We start from the raw sequence: 15,101 nt of genomic DNA, 5'->3' as shown, positions 1-15,101 counted from the left end.
ACTTTGGAGGTATGCTTGGGGTCAGTGTCCATTTGGAAGACCCATTTGCGACCAAGCTTTAACTTCCTGGCTGAAGTCTTGAGATGTTGCTTCAATATATCCACATAATTTTCCTTCCTCATGATGCCATCTATTTTGTGAAGTGCACCACTCACTCCTGCAGCAAAGCACCCCCACAACATGATGCTGCCACCCCCATGCTTCACAGTTGGGATGGTGTTCTTTGGCTTGCAAGCCTCACCCTTTTTCCTTCAAACATAATGATGGTCATTATGACCAAACTGTAAAATTTTTGTTTTATTAGACCAGAGGACCAGATATTTCTCCAAAAAGTAATATCTTTGTCCCCATTTGCACTTGCAAACAGTAGTCTGGCTTTTTTATGGCAGTTTTGGAGCAGTGGCTTCTTCCTTGCTGAGCAACCTTTCAGGTTATGATGATATAGGACTCGTTTTACTGTGGATATAGACATTTATCTACCCGTTTCCTCCAGCATCTTCACAAGGTCCTTTGCTGTTGTTCTGGTATTGATTTGTACTTTTCGCACCAAACTACGTTCATCTTTAGGAGACAGAATGCATCTCCTTCCTGAGCGGTATGATTGTTGCATGGTCCCACGGTAATTATACTTGTGCACTATTATTTGTACAGATGAATGTGGTACCTTCAGACATTTGGAAATTGCTCCCAAGGATGAACCAAACTTGTGGAGGTCCACAATTTTGTTTTCTGAGGTCTTGGCTGATTTCTTTTAATTTCCCATAATGTCAAGCAAATAGGAACTGAGTTTGAAGGTAGGTCTTCAAATACATCCACAGGTAGACCTCTATTCAGTACACCTCCTATCAGATGCTAATTGCCTAAACATAATTTTCTGGAAAAGCTGCTTAAAAGCACAGTTAACTTATGTAACTGTATGTAAACTTCTGACCCACTGGAATTGTGATATAGTCAAATAAAAGTGAAACAATCTGTCTGTAAACAATTGTTGGAAAAATTACTCATGTCATGCACAAAGTAGATGTCCTAAACTACTTGCCAAAACTATAGTTTGCTAATATTAAATCTGTGGAGTGGTTAAAAAATGTGTTTTAATGACTTCAACCTAAGTGTATGTAAACTTTTGACTTCAATTGTAGGTAATTATAGACACGTACACTAAATACTGTTGATATGTTCATATGTAGACTACATTTTCCATGAGTGTGACAGCAAAAAAGCATAACATTACCAGCTGTTGCTAAAGCAACCAGTGCAGGTGGCATTTGGAAATGACATGGGTAATTGACAGGTTTAAAACATAACAGCTCTGTCTCAAAACTTAGTGAGCTACATAGACAGCAATTTTGAGCATCATAAGCCTGATTTTTTTCAGAAATAAATATAAAACTAGGCTAATTTATTTTTAGCTTGCCTTATGTAGCTACAGTACATCAAAGCCTTTGATGACAGATCACACGGCTCTCTAATGCAAGTTCCCTCTATTAAACAGACAGCAAGATGATGCTGCAGTCACGAATAGAAGGACAACAAATGCGTCATCGGGTTTTATTTCAAATGTAATTAATTATTTTTATTTTATTTTTTTTTTCGTTTTGATGGAGGGTTAATTTAATGACGTCTCGAGCAAACAATCTTTAGTAACCGCATAATGGTAAAGCAAGTATTGATTTATAATAATTCACCTTAAAGGTGATATGTGTCATTTTTTTATGGTAAAATAATTTCTCCTATCCCAGCTTAGTTTGCAAAGTCAACTTACTATAAGTAAGCAATGCATTTTGATGTCCCGGAATTGCTTAAACACTTTGTGGTGATATCAAAACATTTCTCTGTTTGTCGGAGCTGTCCTGACCAGCCCAACATTGGCTCATTTGGAGCAGGGCAATATGTTTGTCTAAACAATGGAAGACGGGGGAGTATTCGGTAAGCAATTCTGTTTAGTGACGCTAGAGGCGCAGAATTGCTCACTTCACCTTCAAATATGATGTTAGCGATGAGGGTGGATGGTAAAGGCCATCTTCTCACACAGGGTGTCGCAAACTAAGGCTGCATGTGATAAACAAAACGTGCACAGTTACTCATCAACCAGACTTTCTAGTTTACAATACACTTAAGCACCCTGTATATCCTGAAACAATACACAGCACCTGTGACACATTTATTACGACATCCTGCCAACAGCCTTTATGTGTCAATTAGGTTAAAAACGACAAAGAATAAGCCGGCTTGTAAATGCAAGCTTTACTGCATTTGTTAATATTTATTCATGGATGAATTTTTGATTTTTCATCATTTTTAGACAACAATAAACACTTTCACACCTCTAGATAATCAAAGTTCAATATTGAAAAAAATTATGTATTTTTCAAACTTATATTTATATTCAAACAATATTTTTAATTGAATACCTTTTGTAAGAAACTTATGTTTGTTAATATATAACATTTAAGTCAATAAAAAATATACACAATTCAAGAGCGCCCTTAAAGGAATAGTTCTCAACAAGCCACATGATAAGATGCGTAGATTGACAGTCTCAGACATGGAGGCAACTGAGATTCGTCCTCCGGCACCCAGATTGAGTCACTACACCACCACAAGAACTTAGAGCACATTGAGAATTGGGCATTCCAAATTGGGGAGAAAAAAACTAAAAAAAAAAACTTCAATAATCTTTATTGATGGCAAACATTGAGAATCCATGCACCTTGGCTCGGAAAGACATGTACTTCAAACCAAACTTAAGTCAATGCACAGTAGATATAACATATTAAATTTGATCTTTGTGTCTTGAATTGAAGCAGATGGGAGCAAACATCACATGTGATTCAGAGATATGTTCTGTGCTGGAAATGAAAGGAACGTGTGAATCTGTTCAAGGGACAAGATGGATGGATGAGAATATATCAGCTCAGTGTGACTAGTTCACTGAGGGCAGCACAGTTCAGTTCTTGGCATTTTTAGCACGTTGCCATGGTTTTCAGCCTTTAAGCCTTCACTATCTGAGCTAGTACCGTCTTTTTTTATTCAAGCTCCTTTTTCCTTTTGTATTCCCAGGGTTACATTCTCATGTTTCTATCCTTCTTTCATTTCATTCAGGTGAACCTACTTACCACAGAAGACTCCCACTCTGTCTTGTGCATGTTGTCTATCACTTGCTTATTCTCCCATTCATTGTCCTTCATGGATTTCTCTTTCCTGACTCTTCTCCCTCTCTTTCTTGTGTCTGTGTCTCCCTCACAAAAAATTGCGTCAAACTTGTAATAATTGTACATGCAGGTTCATTCAAAACTTTTTACACCCATTGAACAAACTAACAGGGTTCCCACTGTCATAGAAAACAAAAACAAAAAATGTAAGGAATTTAAAACTGTGATTTCCATGCCTAAAAAAAAAGGCAATGGAAATGTGTGAAATCTTAACTTTCCTGTTCTGTTTGGGTCAGAACGTTTTGAAGTTAAAAACAGTGGAAAAACTAATCTTCAACTTACTTGTATTTGGTCAAAATGCCTCTGGATTGTATTACATTTGTATGATAGTTGTTTATATTTACGCAAGTTTTTTGGGGGATTGGAATATTTAGAACAACATTGTTAGGTGATTGCTAGGGCACTATTAAATGGCTGCAAGATGGTTGCTTTCTGGCCCAAGTCTAAAGAGTCGCCAAGTCTCTATGACATCCTGATCCCTATGGGACCTTTTCAATGGAAGTCTATGGGATTTTTTTTTTTTTGTCTGTAAAAGTAGACTTTCATACTCTGAAATAAAATGTTTTTGAAGATAAACCATGACTTTGTATTTGTCTCCAATAGATACTATTTGTAAGATTTCAAATTAGTATATTTTTTCACTCAGATTGAAGAGTTTACTGCATGTCTACTGTAAAAGAATAGTACCACCATTGATATATATGTGGCACTCTTTCCAGAAGAAATGCTATAAAAGCTTGCGTCTTGTGTCATGTTTATAATCAAAAGGGAGATGCTGTATATTTCTACTGTACTCTATCGAGTCTTTTTTTTTGTTGTTGTTTTTTTTTTAATCCAAAGAGAATGGTTTTCTCCAAAACAGGAGGGTTCATTTCGATATTCGATACTTTTTTCTATTTATGGTAAGCTCTAAAATGTTGTCTAGAAATTGCTCTTTGTAATTGTAATCTCTATATTTTTTTAATATAAATCCTTATCTAGTAAATACAAACTGAAGAAGTCATGGAAATTCATTTGTGTGGGAACACTTAGCCAATTAATCAACAGAATTTCAAATCAATACAACGCAAGAATTCATTTTAGCTAGCTTGCTATCCAAGACTTTGTTTAAAGAGGCACTATTATGCTTTCTGGGATTTTACCTTTCCTTTAGTGTGTAATATAGCTGTATGTGCATGTAAAAGGTCTGCAAAATTACAAAGCACAAAGTCCATGCAAAAGGGAGTTATTCTCTCCCAAAGACAACACTGCTCAAGAACTACAAGAAATGGCTGGATTATAGTCCAGCCATATCTTCCTGTAAAGTATCTACATCACTATGTAACACATTTGCATAATGCCCACCTAAGGGCTACTTTGGCCCGCCCGCAAACAAATGTAGTTATAGCAGAAGCCGGGATGATTTGGGTTAGTGTTGTCGCCATGTCGAGAAGACGTTGTTTTCTTCACTGTGAAAGCAAAACCTCTTTGTTTGGACTTCCAAAGGCAGACGAACTGAAGAATCGGTGGTTAAAATCTATTTTAATTATTTAGCAGTACAACCACAACCAATGCCAGCTTTTCAAGATGGTTACTCCTGAAAGATGGGGCAGTTCCCTCTTTGATAGGACAATCTGGCGCTTCAGAATCACAACCTGTATGTATGCTTGATTATTTGTGGATTTATCTGCTACCGAGAGTTCAAATGCAGAGTTTTGTGTTGTTGCTACGGTGTACACCCAGTGCACAGCTGTAGGCCTCTGCTAACCTGCTAGCTAATGTTATTGTTTTGAAATAGATTTGCTAATCAGCTGCGGGCCCACTTTTACCTACAATTGTGTAGAATTATGCGGATTGTTTGTCGTTCTTACTATCATGAATAGTGATTACGTGTGGAGATGGATTTATTTTTACAAACGGTCATTTTACATCTGCAATCCACAGTAGTGCTCGGCTAACTTGCTATGTAATGTTATGGTTTTGTAAGGGTTTACTATTCAGCTGTGGACCAGCTTTTACCTAAAACTGTGTAACAAAATGGTCGATCTCAAGAATCTTATATAATTATATAATTACAAGCTGTAATGTTACGGACGCTATCCATGGTAGTCCACAGCTAACTTGCTCACTAACTCTCTTATACCCCCGGTAATGTCCAACCGGGAGTAAGCCTCTGTTCTCCATTCAGATCTCAGGCGAAAAAAGTTCAGCTACACCCATTCCAGCAAAAGATGACTAACTTAGATGCACTACGTGTCTTTTACTTGTAGCTTTGTTAGTTTCACATTAATCAACAGTGTACTTGTAAGAAAGCTATTAAATTAAAACTTACCACTGTGAAACATCCTGCTCAAGTCGTGCTTGAGAAGGTGGTTCGGGATGATCAGCTTGTTCTTCCAAACTTTCATTATCAGACTCGGGCTCGAACTGGTACGGCAAAAACCAACGCCAATGTTATCATAGTTATAGTAGTGTTTACAGCTGCTCATGAAACCTCGGGAGCTGAAAATCAGTTATGGTAAGGGGCGTTACATTTCCAACACACTCTCTACACGGCTGACCACTCACAACAGACTAGGCCAGCAAACCAATCAGAGCAGACTGGGCTTTTCAGAAAGGGGGGCTTTAAAGAGACAGGACCTAAATCAGAGCATTTGAGCCGGAGGATGAAAACAGGTTTAGCAGAAATGTACAGTATGAGAAAAAGAATGTGTTTTTTTTGTAACATTAAGGCATGTAAACCTATTCTAGTAGACCCCCAAAATAAAATCATTAACCTGTAAATTAGCATAATACTGGTTCTTTATAAATAAATAAATAAATAAATAAATAAATGGGAACATTTACCTACATTACTTAAATTCAATTTGTTGACAAACTTGATAGTTGCCTTAAATATGACCTCTGACCAACAATGAGCTAAATGGAGAGGGATCAAATTGAATTTAGCAGGGCTGGTGTGTCATTGTGCTGATATTCAATCTGCTCCACCTTCCCTCCTTCAAAACAACCTCCTCCCTCTCAATTCGTCCCTCCCTTTGTTTCTCTCTCCCTTTCTTTCACCCTTCCTTGTCAGACAACAATCTGGAGAGTTAACATTATGTGTATGGCTTAAAAAGGCAGTCTAGTCTTCATTAAGTGTATGTCAATGGTATCACCTTTTAGGGAATAGAGCAACAGTTCACTCAACAATCGTGGAATATTCAGAACTACTAGCTCCAACAACAGGTAAAGGACTTTGCATGTTTACTTGCTGCATTTCTTGAGTATTTAAATCATGTATGTTTATGGGTAGGTTTACCTACATGGGACATGTGTTTGTAACAATTCCCCAGTTAACCAGTAGAAAGAGTAAGCGGGGGACAGCGATGTCAAGATAACTTTATTTTTAACACTCCAAAACCACTGCAACACAAATCAGCTGTTAGCAAATTCCCGCACAGGTGTGAATCATTTACCACTCACCTCTTCCGGCCTCGCTCTCCAGAGATTAGCGTTCGACCACGCCCCCGCTTCCACAGTATTTTTATAGCATATTTCTCAGTGTATTTTTGTTGAGACTTCCACTGTGCACATACAGTACATACACACTTGTAAACATCTGAGGCACCATTTGAGGGCAGTGGCGATTTTAGGGGGTGGCCTGTGGTGGCCTGGGCCACCACTGAAATCTCACTGGCCACCCCAGAACTGACTGGTAGTTCATCATGTTCATCAGCACAAGAACGAAGAACCAATAGAAACACCTGTCAATCAAAGATGACATCTCAGGTCATTTGTTGATTTAGAGCCACACTGACCCAGGGTCAGTTTTATATTTCTGACCATTATAGTAGTGGTGGGACTGAAGCTGTGTGAGCTGATCTTTGATCAGTGGGGTGAGGGGCAGGCCGCGGGTGGCCAGGCAGGTGCCGCAGGTCGCAGGCAGCAGGGTTTGTGCTGTGACTGTACTTTAAATCTTTACATGAGTTATTTATGAGCTCTTTATGTGTATTATTGGTCAGTCAGACCAATAAAATCTTCAAAGTTTTTATACCTTATTTGACATTTTAAATATGCAGAGACAGGGCAAATTGCACTTAAATGCCGCAAATGATTTGACTAACTATTTTATTTGGTAATATTCAAAGTAATTGAAGCTATCAGAACATGTGGAAAATAAACCTGAGTAGACACTGTAAATAGAGTTTTGTTTTTTACTGTATCCAGAGCTCAATCTACAATTTGGGGGTTTCCAGACAGACACCTATAAGCCCTCGTAGCCAATTTCACACACTGATTTGTACCCAATTTAACAATATTTCTGCTGGACAGTGCAGTTATAGCTAATAAATGATTGAATGATTGATTGAATTGCGCCTCAATCAGTTATCACCTATACTTGTATCTTTTTATGATTATACACTATACCTGATGTTATATGCAGATTTATTATCTACAATGAGAATAGCTCTTAAAAATGTGTAACTGACTTTTCCTAAACAATTACTGATTTAAAACTGGATGTTATGTTAAAATAACCAGAGATTCCCAGAAACTGTAATAGGTTGAAATAGAACAGGAATAGAAAACTGTCAAATGTCAAAACAACAGTCTGATATTGAATACAAACAATTCAGAGAATGCTAACATGAGTTTAAGAATTCATTTATTCTACATGTGTAGATGTTGAAGCAAAGCAATGCGATATTTACACATTTTGATCATGTGCCATTCATAAAGGTTCTCCTGGTATCGCCACCCCACACTAGGTATGTGCCCCATCTTGGCCACCCCAGTAAAAATGTCCTGGATACGCCATTGTTTGAGGGCAATCAGGTGGTGGTGTTTGTTATATAGGCACTCCCAAGTTTACTGTCCATTTCACAGCGTGACATTCGGAGCAGCATGTGCGTGGTGAGGGTCATTGAGGGTTTTGTGTACCTGCAGACCTCGGCGTATAAACAAGGCTATAAATTCTCTTCACTCAAGATAAGAGCACCAATCAGTGCCCTAAGATAAAAAGATTTATCTCTAAAATTACTTGTAAAACAAACATCTGACTCATTGATTCCCTCTTTTTGGAATGACAAATGTGTGTGAGAATTGTACTATATCGATAAAATTAAAGGGAGGGTTCACCCAAAAATAAGTTATGTCATCACTTACTCACCCTCATGTTGTTCCAAACCCATATTATTTACTTCATTCCGTGGGACACAAAAGGAGATTGGCAGATTGTTAACCTCATTCACTATTCACTTTCATTGCTTCTTTTCCCATAAAAATGAATGGTGACTGAATCTAACATTCTGCATAACATCTCCTTTGTGTTTCACAGAATAAAGTCAGTATGGAACAAGAATGTGCTTAGCGGTCTTGTGACATAGGGTTAAATCATACTCTGTGTGTGTGTGTGTGTGTGTGTGTGTGTGTGTGTGTGTGTGTGTGTGTGTGTGTGTGTGTGTGTGTGTGTGTGTGTGTGTCATTTATTTTTTGTGTGTAGCAGCAGTTGGAGGTTCTGAGCGGAGGCAGGGAACGGAGGCAGCACACAGAGGAGCTGAGTGGAGGCAGAAGAGACCCATCAGCCATCGCTACATCAAGCAGCCAGAGACCCTGCACAGGTGGGACCCAACACACATCAAAACCACTTAAACCAGAGGCAAGGAAAAATTACCTAGACTGTGTTATGGTAAAAATACATTTGCATCATAACTGAAGTCTTCACGCACTCAAATCTGATGCGTTGTTGATGAGTAGTTGGCAGATAATTTTAATTTTCAAAATAGGTTTTGAATTAATTTGGACTCTGATTCATTTTAAAGCCCTGAGGATAAGAGGCAGTTCAAGAGATTCTTTGAATTTTGTCAGTTGTCGTCAGAAATCGTGGTGCGCCAGTGGTCTGTCGTAATGGGTTGTGTAGGTCAGACCTGCTTTGATCTGGAAGATGTGTGTACTGTTACTGTTAACATTTTCCTAAAAAAAATTTTTTTCTACATAGAACTGTGCAGGAGCATTTTAGGGCTATGAAAATGCTTGGCAGGTTCGGGCAATAAAAATTAACTAAATAAGGGAGTGGGTGCTGGGTTGTTTACACTGACCTCCACAATAAAAAGGGTTGTTCAGATTATTTGGGCAGGAGTGTGTGTGTGTGTGTGTGTGTGTGTGTGTGTGTGTGTGCTCTCTAATTGCTATGAAATCTGAGCCTGAGATGTGATGGGAAGAGGCGTTGCCATGGAGACTGGGCTTGCACATATTCCTGTAACCAGTCCTTCCTGTTATATGCATTGATTTCTGGAATTACAGGACAGAGCATTAAATAAGAAATGATGGGGCCAGTAATAACAACTTTTAAAACAACACTGTTGAATTATGATTAAAACAATGGCATGTGTCATTAATTTCTTTTGAGCTGCAAAGCCAGCAAGACACACGAATGAGCATTTGTGTATGCAAAGAAATTACAATAGCAGAAATATTAAATGAATGAATGTAAATTATGAAATTGAATGCAAAACATGAAAAATTGTAACTTTAAAATATTAAATTATAGCCAAAAATGTGCTCTGTCATTACAATAACAATATTTAAGGCTCCAATGTTGGTGTATTTCTTGTATACAGAACCAAAGCAACATCAGAGCCACCTTTGATACGACATATTTTCGTATGACATCATATTTGTATGTGTCTTTACACAATTTAGAACTAGGCACAGAATCTGCTCAAAGCAGCCTTAACCCGCCTGTGTAAAGATGAGCCTGATCTCATATAAAAAATAAAAAAAACACGTGACTGACAACATTTTTGCAAAATGACATTACGTGGTTCCTTAAATGTATTGCGGCAGTTGCAAGGTCAAATGTCCACTGAGTTGTACTAAAAGTGAGTTTCTCCAAAACAGATGAGGTTAATGCTCTATCGAGCTTTAAATCAACAAAACATACAGTACCTCCCCACCCTAAAAATTAAACCTAAATGATATTCAGAAAAAGCAAATGTGAAAAATGCTACTGCTAAACCACCACATAATTTTGTGGTGCTTCTGCCACTTTCAGCTCACGTCGACTCATACCCTGGTCCTTTGCATCCCAAGTGCAACGCTCTATCAGTTAAGATACTGCAAAATGTAATTACATTCGAACAAATTGTAGTTGGTTATGTAATGCAAAAAATAAATATATCATGCACTATCATAAAAGTTTGATGTTTTGTTATCAAAAGAGATCATTAGATGTGGAACAGGTGTTGGTTGCATAAAACTGTTTGAGTCTAGTCTTATGAGTTAGTTGTCTAAAATGTTGGTCTTTTTCAGTCAGTTGCATAAATACTTAGATCGTTCTAATTTAAGACCGAAATGAAAGACGGCAGACCCCCAGGCTAACTTTTGTTTACATTCTGTGTTGCCATGGAAAATAACTGTCAGCTGAGCCAGTGGGGGCTTCAGCCAAAGGGTGAATGTCAGTTCAAAGAATGCGGAGTACGGATTTGTGTTCTATTAAGACTGGTCTTGCCAACCATCCTTGGAAGAATGAACTTGGAAGGACAGGAGGACGCAGAACGTATCTATTGCTAGCTTTGCGATGTGCGGTGATCTTCCTGTTGCGCAATTAACCGTCACAGCACATTTGAATCCAGTGAGAGAACTACTGGCATTATCACACCAGTGACAGTATTAATATTATCACACCAGTGAGGTTTTGCAGGACTAGTGACACGCTAAAAGAATAAAGTCTGTAAACACTCATTCTCTCCATGTTTTTTACTGTATTAAAATGATGCCCAAAACAACAACAAATGTTGACTGAGTATAACAACTCTCACGAACAGTCAGAATTTCACAAGCTTACAGCAGGACACTCTTGAGGAAAAAATAAAACAAAACAATAAATGTACTTCCACCACCATAGTAGCAAGTTCTTGCCCACAAGTCACCATACGATGCATCCTCGATTTCAAGGACACATCCAGGTAATTTCCTGCATTCTCTGTATTTGCGTTCTTGAGGATTGGAATCGAACTTCGGCAGTGGATGATGGCATAGAACGAGTCCACAAGAATGTAAGAACACAAAAGAACGTACATTGAGATTCACCCAAAGTCTTTCTAGCAAGTCCACTTGTCGGCCGCCTTTGGAATGCTCTCGGGAGGCTATTTCCAGTCATGACAGTGCAGCTCCTATCTACCTGAATGAGGAAAGAACGAAATCTCAAAAATGGTTGGTCAAGATTACGATCAAAGAACATATTTCATATTTAAAATTTGACAATACTGGGATCATAAATTGTGCTTCTTTACCTCATATTACGATAAAAACACAATTTTCCCAGAATGTATAGCTAAAGCGCATGCGTGTTCTTGAGTTGATTGACAGGCGATGTCTGTATCTAAAAGGTGATTGGCTCTTTTTCCTAGAAGGTGGGACTTCGTTTCTACATCCATTGAACGTTGGCACTTGGAGCTCTTTGGTTGGACGTTCCACTTTCTCCCATTCATTTTAATATAAGTTGCCCGTATTTGCTAAATAGTCTCTATTTCAGTTGAGGGATAAAAGGGGCTTGAGTTGAGACTTTGTAGGTAACATAGTTTTTATCTTATTTTTATTATTATTATTTGGGTTAAAATCGCTAAATTTGTTCATTACAATTGATTTTGAAGCATTGCATTCTTCAGCAGGCAAATATTTTCAGCAAAGGAGGGTCCACTGTCAGACATTTTTTAAAAGTTGTTCAGTGTCTTACTTCCGACAATTCAATGCGAATTGTCTTACTGAAGACAACTGTGAGCTTGATTTATGCAACAGGCCTTCTATAGCGTCTTTAGCTAGTCAGACTAATTGTTAGACGAAGTCTTAAGTTAATGGATTTGTTTATGCAACCGACCCCAGGGTGAAAAGTGTTTATGAGGGTTAGGTGATTGAAAAGTGTTTTAGCACCTCTAGTGTTCATTTCACCATGAAACTGCCACAATACGTACAACATGATGTACAACAAGCCATTTAAAATTGTGTAAAAATTTAGGTATAGTAACATGTCTTTTGAGACCATGTAGGTAAAGATGAATTATGTCATGACCCAATATTCCCACTTTTACAGACATGCGTCCAAGGTCCAGATTACTGGTGAAACGAGGCCTGCCCACCATTAAGGAGGGCTATGAGGAGCTGGTGCAGGACCTGAACCAGACCAACAGCCAGCACACTACAACACAGGACTACTTCCTCTCCATCTGCCATCTGGCCCGGCCCACCTTCCCTCTGCATGAGCCCGACTGTGACATCCTCTCCATAGGCCCTTTGGACTCCCCAAAACCCTGCCTACGAATGCACCGCATACGCCAGCATCTGCAAACTCCACAGCCTCACACCTCCACAAGTAGCGACCACACTGTTCAGCAAGCCCACAAAGAGCAAGACATCGGCAGATCTGCTTTGTCAGAACTGCTGCAGGACAAGGCCTCAGAGGAGGGCAGTGAATGCAGAGGTGACAGCCCAGGCCCTGTGGATCCGCTAGAGTACCTCTACAGCAACAGAGGCGCACTAGCTCTCTCCACCAGGAGGGGGAGCATTCCTCCACGCAGGCCACGCAGTGACACCTTCCCAGGCGTCTCCTCTGCACCTGACACTCAGCGCAAGGGGAGTTGTCCTGAGCTGTGCCTGGCTGAGACGGTTACTACGGCGACAGTCCTGCAGCGGTCGCCGCTCAACAGGAGGAAGCTGGATGACAGTAGCCTTGCTGCACGTAATGGCGTTCCCAACAAGCTCGATGGCACTCCTGCTGGATGGAGGGGAAAGAGTTGTCGCAGTATGGACAAACAGACAATTGTGTCCCACTGGATCGCAGATTGCCGCAGTGCGTGGAAGGAGGCCCGCATTCACGCATGCGTGCTGCCCGCCATTGCCGAGAAGTAATCAACGCATGCCACACTCGCAAAATTAAAATGTATTTTTCCAGTGAACAGGACAGGCAAGCATCACAGGGAGTAACGTGTATTGTGGAATTATGACTTTGCACTGCAGGTTTATATGCATGTACATTATTTGATGTATTTTTAAATCAGACTGTATATATATTTAAACTCTGCTCTGTAGACTCTGCAGAGTTACAATGAATGTCAATGATAAGACTGAGTCAGTCCTGTAATGTCCAGTTGTGATCAAATGCATTGATTGTTGAATCCCTTTAATATTGTTTAGTGATGTTTAAAAAAAAAAAGGAAACCTTTATCATCACAATTGCAGTTCCAACATAGCACATTTAATACAATATAGTTTAGAGGATAACTGTCTGAGGGTATTACAATGCATAATATTCACAGATAAGCATCTCACTGTGTCTAAAACCTTACATAACTTCTTTTAAGACTCAGCAAGTGGAAAATTATATAGGCAGCTACTGCAATGCAGAATTAATACACCATGCTTCCGAAACAACTTTGTCATACATATGATGGAAATCCAAAATCAGATCCAAGATCTGCAAACAATTACATTGAAAGGACTAATGTGCCTAAATCCAAAAATAGTCCTTAATTTTCTCTTCCTTTCCACCAACAGAGATATCCGAGACATTATGTCTAATTAATTATTTTGATCTTAAGTATTTATAGCAAATGCATCCTGGTTCACTTAATATAATATCACTATTTATAGAAAACAGAAAGGCTAAGGGAGCATTAAGGTCTGATCAAGGATGGACCCAACAGATGTTTTATGTTTTGGGCAATGATAGTTCACTGTCATCTACTGCCTGAAAAGCAACATTATGTTTATGCTCAGGCTCGTTTCCAACTTTAAACAGTGGAGCAGGGTGAAACAGCTTGCAAGCACAAATATCAGCTATAGAAAAGACTAGTCTGGTTTGAGGATGAATAAAGGGACATAATTACATTTCCTGATAAGGAATCGCCTTCAGTTGATCAATGGAGCATAGAAAAACAAATCTGACCATAATATATCATTTTGATATTGAGACTTTGAAACCAAGACAATGTGGAACTGCACTGTTATCCTCATTAGACTGTTTGTACACGTGCAGAAAATCGTGTTTCGCTGATCTGATTTGGTATTATATGTATTAGTATTTTGAGATCATCTTACTGTTTGAAAATCAATTAATATGGTTGCATGTGACTTTGTAAATTTTGTATTTATGCATATGAAATTAATGATTTGAAAGAAAACTGTATATTACACTATGAGTAAAGAAAATATGTTGTTTGTAAAGTTTCAGCTACCTTGTACTTTTCCACTTTTTTAAATTAATAAAATGTCTGTGATAAAACAGAAACATGAAAGTTCGGATGTTGTGGATCCATTCAGTGAACAGCAAAAATAGATTAATAATTAGGCTTCCAAAGAGTCTCTTGGGAATATTAACAGTCTATGCCATTAGCCAACTATAATATTGATCAGACATGATCAGTTAACCTATAAACTTATGGAGCCGATTCTTGGTAGCACTTACATTTGCTAACATTAGTTAACAAACAAACAATGAACAATATATAAACTCAGCAAAAAAAAAAAAAAACATCCTCTCACATTCAACTGCTTTTATTTTCAGCAAACTTAACGTGTAAATATTTGTATGAAAATAAAAATTTTCAACAACTAAGACTGAACAAGTTTCACAGACATGTGACTAACAGAAATGGAATAATTTGTCCCTGAACAAAGGGGGGGGTGGGGTGGTCAAAATCAAAAGTGACAGTCAGTATCTGGTGTGGCCACCAGCTGCATTAAGTACTGCAGTGCATCTCCTCCTCATGGACTGCACCAGATTTGCCAGCTCTTGCTGTGATTTGTTACCCCACTCTTCAACCAAGGCACTTGCAAGTTCCCGGACATTTCTGGGGGGGAATGGCCCTAGCCCTCACCCTCCGATCCAACAGGTCCCAGACGTGCTCAATGGGATTGAGGTCTGGTCTCTTC

The 15,101-nt window shown here is 38.8% G+C and overlaps 1 protein-coding gene across 3 annotated transcripts; it reads left to right on the top strand.

The window, feature by feature from the left end:
• Positions 1-6,270: 6,270 nt before the first annotated feature.
• LOC127431120 (uncharacterized) lies at positions 6,271-14,467 on the top strand. Of its 3 annotated transcripts, none has more exons than XM_051681391.1 (3): positions 6,271-6,419; positions 8,680-8,794; positions 12,265-14,467. In XM_051681391.1, the coding sequence occupies exon 3, from the start codon at positions 12,267-12,269 to the stop codon at positions 13,077-13,079; it is 813 nt and encodes a 270-aa protein (XP_051537351.1). In that variant the 5' UTR covers positions 6,271-6,419; positions 8,680-8,794; positions 12,265-12,266; the 3' UTR covers positions 13,080-14,467. The 3 variants fall into 3 exon arrangements, with proteins under 3 accessions (XP_051537351.1, XP_051537350.1, XP_051537352.1); XM_051681390.1 differs by having other exon boundaries at positions 8,677-8,794; XM_051681392.1 differs by having other exon boundaries at positions 8,677-8,832.
• The last annotated feature ends 634 nt before the right edge of the window (positions 14,468-15,101 follow it).

Source organism: Myxocyprinus asiaticus, chromosome 40, assembly GCF_019703515.2.
Source record: "Myxocyprinus asiaticus isolate MX2 ecotype Aquarium Trade chromosome 40, UBuf_Myxa_2, whole genome shotgun sequence".
Taxonomy (NCBI): domain Eukaryota; kingdom Metazoa; phylum Chordata; class Actinopteri; order Cypriniformes; family Catostomidae; genus Myxocyprinus; species Myxocyprinus asiaticus.
Note: the sequence above shows the minus strand (reverse complement) of the source record. Positions and strands in the feature narration are given on the sequence as shown.

Excerpts from the sequence above, each read along its gene's own strand:
- LOC127431120 (XM_051681391.1), top strand. The coding sequence starts at position 12,267 with ATGCGTCCAAGGTCCAGATTACTGGTGAAACGAGGCCTGCCCACCATT.